Raw genomic sequence first — 13,364 nt, 5'->3', positions numbered from 1 at the left:
CATTCTATGACTTGTGAATAACCAATCAAAAGTTGAGTCTTTAGTCTGCTCAAAATTTAGGTACTAAGCTTGATAAATTATAGTGGAATTCTATGGTATTGATATAGTAATTTATGATTTTTGGTTATTTCAACTGCATATATAAAACCTAAAAAAATTATTTCCTGTCACATCCTCCACATGCAAAATTTTATAAGGCTTAGGAACCTGCAAGAAGCAGCAAACGAGTTCAAAGGTCTTAAATAGAAGAGATAATTGTTTGATTTACTTCATTATTTACTGTTCTATGTTTTAAGAAAAGTTTAGGAACTTATTTCTAAATAGTAACAATGTATATACATATATAATGTATTATAACTGAAATGTAAGTGTATTTTACAAAATACTAGTCGACTAAAATGCAGCCAAGATGGATAATTTTGTAAAGGTCAGTTTTATATTTGTGGATATGGTAACGTGATTGTACATGCACTGCATCATTGCAACTTCTGTATTGTTAGCCAGGTATGGCTGAAAGGTCAATATAATAGAAATAATAAATATTAGTAAATGTATAATACCAAGAAATTTAAGCTATTTACGTTAAACCCATTTTTGTGTTATAATTTGTAGTCATTCTTGAATGAAAAGGCTTACTATATAATTATTTCCTAATTTTTTATAGTGGTTACAAGATTGGTCAAATCAACTGAACTCGTAGAAAGACTCATTAGTGAAAATAACAGATAACATATAAAGTTTTTTCTTAAAAAACAGTTGATAACTATCTGGATGTTATAAAGATTTTGCATGTGAAATTTGAAAATTTTCTGGTGCATACAAATATTTTTTAATATTAAAATGAAAATTACTTAGCATGTTGGATAGGCAACATACAAAAAGAAAAAAGGCATGAGAAAAACCCTGCTTAATAGATCTTAAGACTTAAGAAATTGATATTTTGCATATGAAAGCCTTGGAATGTTTACCGATAATTTGCCAAATTTCATGAACATATACTTACTAATTAAAAAGTTATAGCATGAAAACTATAACGAGCACAAAATAGTTAGGAGGTTGGTCCTGGAGACAGAGCGCATGCTGAAAGAGTTAATAAAACTAGTAATTAAACTATGAGGACTGACATAGTGATTGAAAAATGGGTAAGTGAACTTGTTGCATACTTGGTAATTTATCAGTAACAATTGAAAACAAAGAGCTCCCCTTATTGCTTATAAAATGAATAAATATCTATTTTTATTATACTTCAAATAACTGCATGAAAAAATTATAACAGGACAAAATGGAGTTTAATACTTTTATTTTTGGAGTGAATACCATTCACAAGGAATGTGTAAGATTACTACAATTTTTTTTCTGTGAAATAATAAACTAGTCAATACTGTCCATGAAAATGCAATAATCTGTGAAATAGTAAAATAAACAAATTTTGTAAAAGCCAATATAAATATTGCAGTTTTAAGCATCAACATAATGTTAAATAGAATAGTGAGTTATATATCTAAGTGAAATTAGTGTGACATTATTGTGTTAAATACAGTAATTAAATGATAGGAGTACAGTTTTCTCAGACATACAGTATTACAAAGAGTCAATCCCATGAAATGAAATATAGCAAAGTAGAATTTGTTACAAACAAAAGAAGAAATCTTTAAGAAAGGTACAAAAATAAATATGGAACTGATATAACATGAAACAAGGCTAAAGCATTTTACATGCATTTAGGACATGTATCTTCCTCTGCTTGCCCATCTCACCCCCGATATTTTAAACTACAAAACTCCAGAATGGAAATTACAATTTAAACCCATCAAGGGCAGGTTATGGGAGATCCTAGTCCCTGAAAATCCCTGGTTAAACCCCATCCCTCAACTTCCTGAGAGCTTCATAGAGATTTTGATGCAGATTTTTTTATGCTTCAGATAGCTTTAGATAAGCTTTAAATACAGTTCAGAGATTTTCTACAAATTTTTCATATATATTCACATGTGGTTTTCACCAGGTTTTTGTGAGATTAGAATAAGATTTTGCGGGACTTTTTAATAAAATCACATAGTTTTTATTTGGTTTTGGAATAACATTAAATTATATATGAGGACTCCAAGTAACATTAGGGCCAACTAATTTTTATCTGTGCAATCATTAGTTTGGATTTTCATTTATTTTTAAGACTGTCAGTGAGGGAACATTTTGTCAATTGTTTTCCAGTGTAGTGAAGACGAAGGTAGAATGTGTTGCTGTTGTTTACAAGTGAAATCAAAGTACAAACTTGGATTTCACATAGACTAGATAGAAGGTTAACTCTGTCGTGTTACGTTTTAACTTTCACATACTCACCTTTAATAACTCTCTTTCATGAGCCATACTCTAAGTTACAGGGAAGAACATGAACCAGCAAGAGATATTGGTTAAATAAACTATTTTTTGCTCGAACTGGTTCAACATACATTTTATTTATTATTATATTACAAGTTACAGCTTTTTAGTAAGGAAGAATATTTATAAAACAGGTGTGACATTCCAATTACTGGTGTGATCGAAATGCCATACTAGTTGTAACACTATTCTTCGTTACTGTAAAAGCTGAAACTTGTAATAAAATAAGACTTATAATCGGTAAGTAAACTCAAACATTAGACATTGACTTTTTTGTATTGTGAAATCTCTCTCTCTCATCCTTGTTCTTTGCCTCTTTCCGTCTCACAATCTGAGATTCTTGGTTTGAATCCCTGTAACCGAACATGCCAACCCTGTCAGCCATGGGGGCATTATAATGTGATGGTCAATCCCACTATTAGTTGGTGAAAAAGTAGCCCAAGAGTTGGCAGTGGGTGGTTTTGACTAGTTGCCTATCGTCTAGTCTATCATTGCTAAATTAGGAATGGCTAATGAATATAAACCTTCTGTAGCTTTGTACGAAATTCAGAACAAACCAAAACCTTATCCAAAAAGACAGTTTCAGCAAAGTTAAATTTTGGCCTCTCAGCAATAAATTATTACTATTAATATGTAGGTGCATAGAAACAAACATGGACCACTGCAAATGGTTTTAAATTCTCTTTTTCTAAAACCGTTTGCATGTATTTTTGCCGCCAACGGGGTCTCCACCCCGATCCTGAGCTTCGTCTCGGCGATATAGTCATTCGTGTGGTCCCTGAGGCAAAGTTCTTGGGGCTTATCTTTGACCGTAATCTTAGCTTCATTCCACACATCAAGCTGCTGCATGTCAAGTGTGCAAGGGCTCTGAACATCCTCCATGTCCTCTCTTCCAGCTCTTGGAGAGCGGATTGATGTTCTATGCTCAGGATCTATCGTGCTTTGATTTGATCCAAACTGGACTATGGATCTTTGGTCTATGGTTCCGCCAGGACCTCGGCCCTGAAGATGCTGGACCCCATTCACCATCTGGGGCTTCGGCTCTGCACCGGTGCTTTTCGCACTTCTCCAGTCCAGAGTTTGTACACTGAGTCCCACAAACCTTCTCTTCACCTTCGTCATTTGCAACTTTCTCTACAATATGCTACTAAGCTTTGATCCTTACCACAGCATCCCACCTGGGATTGTGTTTTTCTTCCTCGGTGAGCAATGCTCTTTCAGAACAGACGGTCTGCTATTCCTCCATTTGGCCTTCGTATCTGGGCATTACTGGCTGAATTGGGTCTGGCATTGGATGACATTGCTGTCCCCAATGATCAGCTCATTCCACCATGGCTTATTACCATCCCATCCTGTGACCTTTCCTTGAGTCATCTGGGGAATGCGGATACTCCCGATTGGAAGTACTGTCGTCTCTTTGCTGAACATCTTTTGAACCATTCCTCTCTTCCCATTTACACGGATAGTTCAAAATCAGGTGACTCTGTAGGTTCTGCCATGGTTTGCTGTGGCTCGGTAGTTGCTTGCAAGATCCCCTCTACAGTTTCTGTGTTCACTGCTGAGTTATATGCTATTTCTTTTGCCCTGGATCATGTAGAAGCTATGCAGTACAGTAATTGTACTATTTACACTGATTCTTTCAGCTCTCTACTGGCCATGGAATCACTTAACATTAGTTCTCACCCTGTTCTCGTCTATATTCAACACCGATTGGCCCACTTTTTGCTATCTTCTATTTCCATCCAGTTTTTCTGGATCCCTGGCCACGTCGGTATTCATGGGAACAAGCTCCCTGGCACCGCAGCTAAGTCCGTCTGCTCTGGTGCCATCACTGCCGTGCCTGTCCCACACATGGAGTACGGTCCTGTCTTCAAGGCGCGGCTTTGTGCCAGTTGGCAGTCGACTTGGAGTGAGCAATGCCATGATAAGCTTTTCCAGATCAAACCTTCTGTTGGTCTTTGGCCGTCTTTCTTTCGTAAGGATCGGAAGGAGGAAGTAGTCCTGGCAAGGTTACGCATTGGTCGTAGTTTTTTAACCCATCGTTTTCTTTTATGGGGTATTGACCCACTGATGTGTAGCCATTGTGACACTCAAGTCACAATAGCCCACATTTTACTTTCATGCCGTCATTATGACTGTGAGCAGCGGCATCATTTTAGACACATTTTATCTAAAAGTTTACCCCTGACGCTGGACAGTGTCATTGGTAATGGTGACAATGTCCAATTAGATTGTATTTTTAATTTTTTACACACTATAGGTATTTTTAATTCTGTATAAATCTTTTATCGACATGTATTGGTTTTAATTCGCTGTATTTTTACATTTTAAATTAATTTACTTTCTTTGTTTTTACCAGTTGTTTGGTGCAGATAGCCTTGCTGCTTTGTGCCATAAAACACCAACCAACCAACCAACTGATTTAAAATTATTCTCAACAATAACTCTTTCACCAGGATCTAGTCCCTGGAGGAGCATTCTCTACATTTCTACTTTCTGGTGATGACTGCAATGTACTGGGTTTGCTCTCTTTTTTTGGACATAGCTATCCAGTCATCATGTAATTATCCATATGGAGAACTTTATGGTCATTACTTAGGTCACCTGCGAGGGAGGCAGCTGTTCTCAGAACCTGTTTTTTTCATTCTGAATTACCTTTTTTTGGGCCTACAATCATCGTATTTACCTTGTGACATGCCTTTTAGGTTTTTACCTTGTGGCAAATCATTTCTCATGCTTTGGATTTGTTCCATTTTTGGAACCCCTCAGTTGATGTCAGTTGTTCATTTTTCATGACTGGGTGTTGTGTTTTCATTTTCAAGCATGGGATTTGTACAGTCCCATGTGTGACATATGGGATTTTCCTGTTGAGTAGCCAATTTCCTCTCTCACTCTTGTTGGTCTTCTATTTTCACCCTCTATCAACATAGAGCTGTTTATTGCTACTGGTCCCTCCATTACTTGCTGCAACGAAGTTGTCCTATTCCTTTACATCTTAATTCCTTCTTTATATAGTTTTTAGTATTGGTCTTGTCTGTTTTATCTAGTGCAGGTTGCCACGGTACGCCTTAGATGCCTTCCATACTATCTACCATTAGAGGTCTTACAGGCTGATACATGGACTACACTTGACATATTTGTCTCCCATTGTTTGTATCATTGAACAGTTCCTGTGCTTTTGGTTTTTGCCTTCCTCCAGTTACCATCCCCCTCAGTCAACCTAGAGGCTTTAGTGTGGTTAGTTTTTGCCTGTTGAATTTTTCAGTCATTTCCATGTCATTCATGTTTCATGACTCATCTATGTTTTCATGATTTTTCATGATGTTCTAACACAGTGCAAGTTCCTTAACAACAACAACAACAAATAAAAAAAATCAAACAATAAAAAGGCAAGACTCAACAGTTCAAATGTTATATGAGGAACTACAATTTGCATTCCTTATGATTGGAGCCATTGGAACCTACTGAGTTGCCAGTATTGCCTCACATGGAATACTTACCTTAAATATGAGCAGAGGAGGATGGAGAGCACTAAACCCATTTGCCCCTACTTGGTGCCTACCATCAAGATGGGTTTCTTTTAGCGAATTTGCCTCTATAATTGACATGGCCATTTCTGCACCTTTATAATAATAATAGTAATAAAAAACAGCACTAGTTTTAGTTCTGCCATTCTACCTGTCTAAAGCTTGCTGCCTTTAGTTATAGTAACCTGTTGCATTGTCTCTTAGTGAGGACCTAATTCTGGATGATTGTGCCTGATGATAGAGGTCAATTTATTCTGTCTTGTGTTCCCCCCAGTGCCCTGCCCTGTTTTACTAGTGAAGCACAACAAAACTATTATTTCCCCATTCCCAGGACTGTGGGGATGTTGATTGGAGATTTTCCTTTGTAAGTGGTACCTCTCCCTGATAAGAGACCAGTTTGGCCCACCTCTCATTTGAGGTACAGGGCTGGGATGTTTTCTGGAAAGGTAGCAAAGGACATCTCAAACTGTTCCTAATGGATATGTCCAGCCAAATGAGACTTGGGTTAGATTCTGAATACAGATGAGATTTCCTTCTCCTTTCACCTGTTTTTACAATGCCTATCTACTGTAAATATTTCACCAAGACAGAACTGCCTAATACCCCAGCCAACATTATACATTCTCACACTTTACCTACACCTTTGTGACATGTTACCACTGGCACTGGATTTAGCCAAAACTTTCTGTAATGTAAAGGTAATATTTGAGTGAATAAATAACAAGTTGGACAAAGAGTACTTCCTGCTTGAGAAAGATGCAGTCTGTTACTGGATGTTGATCTACTAGATGACACCTGGGGTCTTGTGGAAGTCATATCCCATGGACTTTCCCTTTTTGTCACCTATTTCAGAAAAGAGTTAATCTCTATAATTGATTAGGAATAGCCCCTCCACCATCTTCAATGTGGGATTCTAGTATGTAGTGGTAGAGGAAGGTAACATTTCTGAAGTTAACATTTTTCTTATCTGAAGATGTTCAGGTAGATACTTACCTCTCAGCACCACCTGCCTTCACATTTCCAATGCATTTTCTTTGCCTTTTTAAGACTGAACCTATGATCATGTGCTAGGAGGTTGTGCCACTTTCCTATTGGTGGAAAATACAGCATTATGACAGTTACATCATAGGCTGTCATGTGTAGAAGTCAGAGTTTGTTCACGGCATGTGGAATGGGCAGGAAATCCCATGGCAGTTGCACACAAAATAATAACTCATAGTTATGCAGAGTCTTAAGTATCTATGTGAAATATATTTTTAGGTAAGGAAAATGTTAACATTTCAAAATTTTTGTTTGCTCAATAAACTAGGAATATAAATACAACTCACAGATAGTGATTGGAACATCCATGTGTATGTAGGTCATTATATTTGTTGTATTTCTGCTTTATTTCAAAGTGTTTTTTACAGTGTTTGCACACATTCTGATTTTTTGTTAGTTTTAAGAAATTCCATCCCACCAAACAATAGGTACACAACATGATATTCTACATTCAGTTTAATTAAACCAATGGTTGCTATATTGTTGTGTTGAGGATCACATGTCAACTGATCAAATGCCTTTGTTATTTCACAATTTAATAATTCTTTGTAAATTAAATACACTACAATAGTTCTGACCCTAATAACTAATTATTCATATTTTAAAACATAAATGTTAAGAGGTTTTTCTGTAACAAAGCATACTAAAATGCAGCATACACATGGAAGAGTGATCTTGTACTTTGTGTTTTTGATTTTCAGAATGCTCTTCAATTGCAAGAAAAGTTAGCAGACAAGTTTTAATGTTAACTTGCATTGTTTTTATCCTATAAGAAACATACTGTACTAGCTTGCTAACAATATATGTATAACCAATTGTTGAACCAGACATTCTATGTATAAGGTGTTGGAATAAGTACACATTGTATCGTATCTTCTAATTTGGAAACCGTTTATACTTATAGTGAACTTTTTATTTATATGTATTTAGTAAATTCATTACTATGGTAAACGTTAAGAGAATAATTTTATTTTACATTATTATAAAAGGGTAATGTAAGTTTAAACATACTCTTCTGACTTATGTAAAAGTGGGACATATGATGCACTTTTCTTGTTTATGATTACATAATTATTCATTAGGTTATTCAAGGTGTGCATTTTTTTTGTCTAAAGTTTAAGTAGCTTTGATGGAATATCTAGCAGTTATATTCTACATCAGTGATATGTGTATGACTTAATTTTTCTTCTGTAACCTAGTTGTTTGGAGGAACAATGGTAGGAATAGGAGGATGGTCATTTCTGGAAGAATACAGTGAATCTGGCTTACCAGAGGTAAAGAATGTATTTGATGTCCTGCTACAAGTCTCCATTGTACTGATGGTGGTTGGTGCAGTTGTTTTCTCCATAAGCTTTTCTGGGTGTTTGGGTGCTTTGAGGGAAAATACATGTCTACTCAAATTTGTAAGTTACTCCATTGTTATGATCATTTTTATCTCAAAGTAAATTTGTTAAAGAAGTTTTTTTATGTATTTAAAATAAGAATAATAGAATTGTTATGTGTATTGTGTGATTTCACAAGATTTTCAAGGGCAGAATTAAATACCCAATAAACTCCTGGTATTTGTATGTTATCAGATTGAAGCCCCATTTCCATATATGCTATTCTACAGATATTGTATATAATGCAGATACACAGTTGTTCATGATTCCTGAATGAACAATTCTGGTTCATGTATTATTTCATGAAATTCCTTTTGTAGCAGTAATAAATGCTAACTACAGGGTTGGCAAATTGGATAATTGACAGCTTATTTCAAAAACTGTTCAAATAAACTGAAATATATATATATTAAGTACTCGCATATTATCCTAGGTTTTAGATTAAGTTTTAGCATTAGAAATTTCCCTCTGCTTTAGACTTGGGCAATAGTGGTATTAATAGTATTTACGAATTGATTAATCAGTGGGTCCGTTAATCAACTGAACATTTAGTATATCTTCCCCTTCCTGCTGTACAATAAAAAAATAAAAATAAGAGATATATTCTGAATTCTTAACTTTTCCACCTCTACATCATTTTACCATGATTATTATTTTTATTTTCATTCACAATTTTATTTTTTAAAGTAATTTTTGAATTACCCTTTGTTTCATACTGCCTGTGTTCAGACATGTTTTATTCCTGTGTTTTTTAAGTTTCTAGTCACTTTAATTTATTGCAAGTCCCAAGGCCCAGTCATAATTTTTCATGCATTTTCTCCAATTACATCAACATCAATTAGAAGCACCATATCTATTCATGGAATTGACATCCAGTAGTTACTGCTTTAGCTTTGTTAGGCAGCAATTGCCTAGTGTATGTGTGTGACAGGTCTTGGATTTTAATATGTGGCAATGGACATACTAAGTTACCACAATGTTAGGGTTGTGTGGATCCATGGTATGACAATGTGAGCACTACCAATGTTATTCAAATATGATGCTACCACTGTCATGCATCAGGTGGTTTGTTCCTTACTGCCTCTCTCTTTTTAGTTCAGGTCCCTCATAAATCTGTTTCATTTCCTTGTGTGGAGACTGCTTAATCTGTGGACTGTTTTTACCAGCTCTTTCACCTTTAGTCTATCCTTCTGGCTCTTCTTTCACTGATGAAGAAAAGATATACTTATTTTTCTGTTTACTATGCTTGTAACTCAAATATGTGACTTTGTCTCTTTTGTTTGTATATTATAATGACTCTTGGATTGCTATTCTTTGTGGGCTTTTTTTTTTCCACCTCCACATTGGTTATTTTCATTGTCCTCCTTGTCTTCATGATATTTGTTATGGCCTAAAGTCACTTTCCTTCTATATTATTTTTTTACCTCAGTCTCTTATATTCCCTCTGTTTGCTTGAGACACTCATTTTTCTCCTTTGTTTCTTTCTCGTACAATATGTTGTCTTCATTGTATCTTCATTCCTTTGCTATATTTCTACCATTTACCTCCTCACTATGGCTCTTCATTATGATCCTGATTGTTTTGATGACACCACCCATTCTTACTTGTTTGCCCCTTTGGATTCTGTTTCTTCCTCTAATGCCTCTATTTTGTCTTATTTTTTCTGTTCTTTAGATTTCCTAAATATGGATGTTTTTGTTTTGGGTGTCTTCCTCCCTTCTTCTCTCCTTCACTTAAGTTTTGCCACTTTCCTTTTTGCACCAATCTTTGGGGAGTATTCCTGATTTCTTAGCTTCTTGGGCTAGGGCAGTGCACAAGCAATCTTCCTTCACTTCCCTGGTTTGCCAGCTTACTAGACCACAAATACATTTGTTGGCTACCTGACCTTGCGAGTCCTGTAGAGCTATCTTCTCTTCTGTTCCTCCCCTTATATCACCTACTTACTGTTACCTCTCCCACTGGGTGCATCATCAAGACACTTGGTAGTCACTCTTCCCTGGAGCCAATTCTTAGTGTTGAAACCTTTTATGCTTGCCTCTCTTACCTTGCATATGTATAGTTTCCCTTCACTGGCAATCCTTGGTTTATGCAAGTTTTTTTCAGGTCTCTCCCTGCTTTTCATACTCAAAGTCCTCTTTTTCTTCATCCTCTCACCTGTACTTCGTAAACATTTTCTCAATTCTAGTGTGTGCCAGGCTCAGTCATTTCCCTTGCATCTTTGTGCCATGGAAATCTTAGTATTGAAGGCTCGTCAATATCCTTCTCTTCCTATGTGCGGTTTTTTTGCTTTTGGAGTCTCTAGCTTCTCTCTATACATGTGTTTCCTGGAAGATCTGTAGCATACGTTTTAAGATCCTTTTTCTGCCCTTACACCTTTCCATTCATCTTTCCCTCCCTATCTGTAGTGATGGCTCAATCACCCCACCACTCCCTCCACCCAACTTACAGTTTTTAACCCTATTGCAAAGGTCTTGTATTTTACACAACCTTGTAACCATGGTGGTATACATACAGTGATAGATTAAGGTTAAGTTGGGTCTTTGGTGGTAGTAGAAGAAAAGCTCTACCCCCCTCCCATCATAGATATATTGATCTCTAGGGAACTGAGTCAACTTACCATCAAAATCAAAATGTTAAGAACATTTTAATAATACATAGCCTTTTAACACTGGAAACAACATAGACAAATCACAGATGTGTGCACAAACATTTTATTTACTCATGATCATGAAGACAACTTGATTAGAATCTGCATGTAACTGTATAAAGTTAGAATTGTCTTTTTCTGGCTTTATTATAGCTGAATTCATCAATGAGTTTCGAAAAGTCTAACTTTCAATGTATGTCGCATTCAGTGTTTATTACAGACAGACTGTTTACTCTCATGTTCTGAGTAATTCTGCAGGGTGGAAAAATACAGATTTCAAATTTAATGATTGTACAGGTCAAAATCATAGTATGAAATTTAATTTTATGTTTTTCATTAAAGATGACTGAAAAAAATAATCATGCAGACCCAAATAAGCATAATGGTGGAAAATTCCTCAAGAATTTATAGTTGTACAGGTACGATTATTTGGAACGTAGTCGGCTTTGTCCTGTTCTGTTCCTGAGCTCACTTTTTATTCTTTTCAATTTTTAAAAAGATCACTCCCCACGGTAGTTTGATACCATCATGGACAAGTATATTCTCAGCACTATCTCAACATTAGGAAATGTTTGGATAAGGGTGTGTCTATAGAGAAAGGGGGAACATTCTTAACTCCACTGATTCTGTTGATTCAGATTGTGTAAATGAACATCAAAGCTCTGGAATTGCCAATGTGGAAAAAGTAGATCAATTCGTTTTCTATCTCAGTTTCAACATCAATCGGAAAAGAACAAACAAACCATTTTGTGGCTTGACTGATTTCTTGACATGAAAGGAGTGATAATTTGGAAAGGAATTCAAATTTGGTGGCAACATCTTTATATGCATCAAGACTATTTAAATCCAGTGACAATTTGGTTGACCACAATGAAAAATATTTCAGTTCTGAACTTATCTTTGGATGATAGTATGGCATCCTCTGCATCTCCATCATCATGGCGACTGTTGTGCACTGGGTTCTGTGCTTGCAAACTGAACTATACTCACTCGGTTGTCAAATTTGTCAAACCTTGTCCTCTGATCTTCAACGTTTTAAGTTGTTGGTTAGATTAGGTAAAATAAATAATAATATAATGGAAAATTTTCATGAGATACGCTCGCAAGTAGCTCTGGCATAGTGTAATTCAAGAGCGTAACATGAGCTGCATGTTTGCCAGTGATTTATGACTTGTAATGGACTCCAATAGTGGTTAGATGTGGTTCAAAGGGCAATAAAATTTAAGTATAAATAGATGTGTACTGATACGAGTTTATATATATTTAAGATAAACAAATGTAGTTTCATGTTACAATATGAAGTCATTCTAGAAAAAAAATGGGGTAATTTAAGATTTATTTTGATTTTTTTTATGGCTATGAGGTCAGTGAAATTGATCAGCCCTGTATAGAGTTAGGGTAGAGGAACTAACAGATAATATATGAAGTTTTACTTTTAACAAAAAAAATGTTTGAAATTTATTTAGGAGGTTTTAAAGATTATACAGTTGAAATTTGAGATGAAGAAAAGTATTTTTAATTTTAACATATTATTTTGCTTTTGGACTAATGAAAAAAGATTATATATTCATGGACAAATCTGTAGTAGAAATACTTCCTTAAAAAGATTTTTTTTGTGTACAAACAAGTTGTAATGTTTAATAAATGTTTGCCTTATTTTGTGAAAATACACATACTGTTTTAAAAGTTATAGTATTAAAACTGTATACTAGTACAAAATGGTCTTGTGGTTGGTCATATTGAGAGAGTTCACATAATAAGACATTTATAAATTTCATAGGATTTATAATTTTGTTTCCATTTCTGTATGGGTCGTCTCGCAGTTGCTCAAACCACCCAAGCCCTAACTCTATTGTCCCAGTTACCCTTTACTGTGCATGACACAAGGTTTTAGTGTCTTATATTCAAAATTTTATTAACCTACTTTTTTGTTTGTTATACCAGTTATGATAGTGTAAAATCTTAGCTAATAATCCATACTTAAGTAGTATACAAATTTTAAGTTCTTAATTTTGCAAAGCAATATTGAAACAAATCCTGAATTTATACTAATGTGACCCATGTGACACATTTTGTCTTAGCATGTCATCATCTCTATTTTATCCATCACCCCTCAAAAATGTACAAATTAAACATAAAATACTCTCTATAAAATCTTTATTGCTCAAACAAACTATAATTATCATAGCCTTCAATTTTGTTTGGTTACAGAGCTATCGAATAGAAAATCAGACCACTCCTGCCACACCCACCTGTCACGTCCTCTCTTTCACAATTCGTTGAAAGTTCTCTCTTATGTTTCATTATATATTTCCTATAACCATAGAAAGTCAAGGTTTCTATCTATCAATGAATGTTATGTATATAGTTGTGTTTTGAACTAGTATAATC

The 13,364-nt window shown here is 35.1% G+C and overlaps 1 protein-coding gene across 1 annotated transcript in view; it reads left to right on the top strand.

The window, feature by feature from the left end:
- Positions 1–13,364, top strand: part of LOC106463476 (tetraspanin-33-like) — a 42,676-nt gene that overhangs the window by 3,089 nt on the left and 26,223 nt on the right. The window contains exon 2 of the mRNA XM_013923514.2: positions 8,144–8,347. Within this exon, the coding sequence (XP_013778968.1) occupies positions 8,144–8,347 (204 nt within the window). The remainder of the gene's footprint in view (positions 1–8,143; positions 8,348–13,364) is intronic.

Source organism: Limulus polyphemus, unplaced genomic scaffold (genome assembly GCF_000517525.1).
Source record: "Limulus polyphemus unplaced genomic scaffold, Limulus_polyphemus-2.1.2 Scaffold1420, whole genome shotgun sequence".
Lineage (NCBI taxonomy): Eukaryota > Metazoa > Arthropoda > Merostomata > Xiphosura > Limulidae > Limulus > Limulus polyphemus.
The sequence above is the reverse complement of the archived record's forward strand: the minus strand, read 5'-3'. Positions and strand labels throughout refer to the sequence as shown.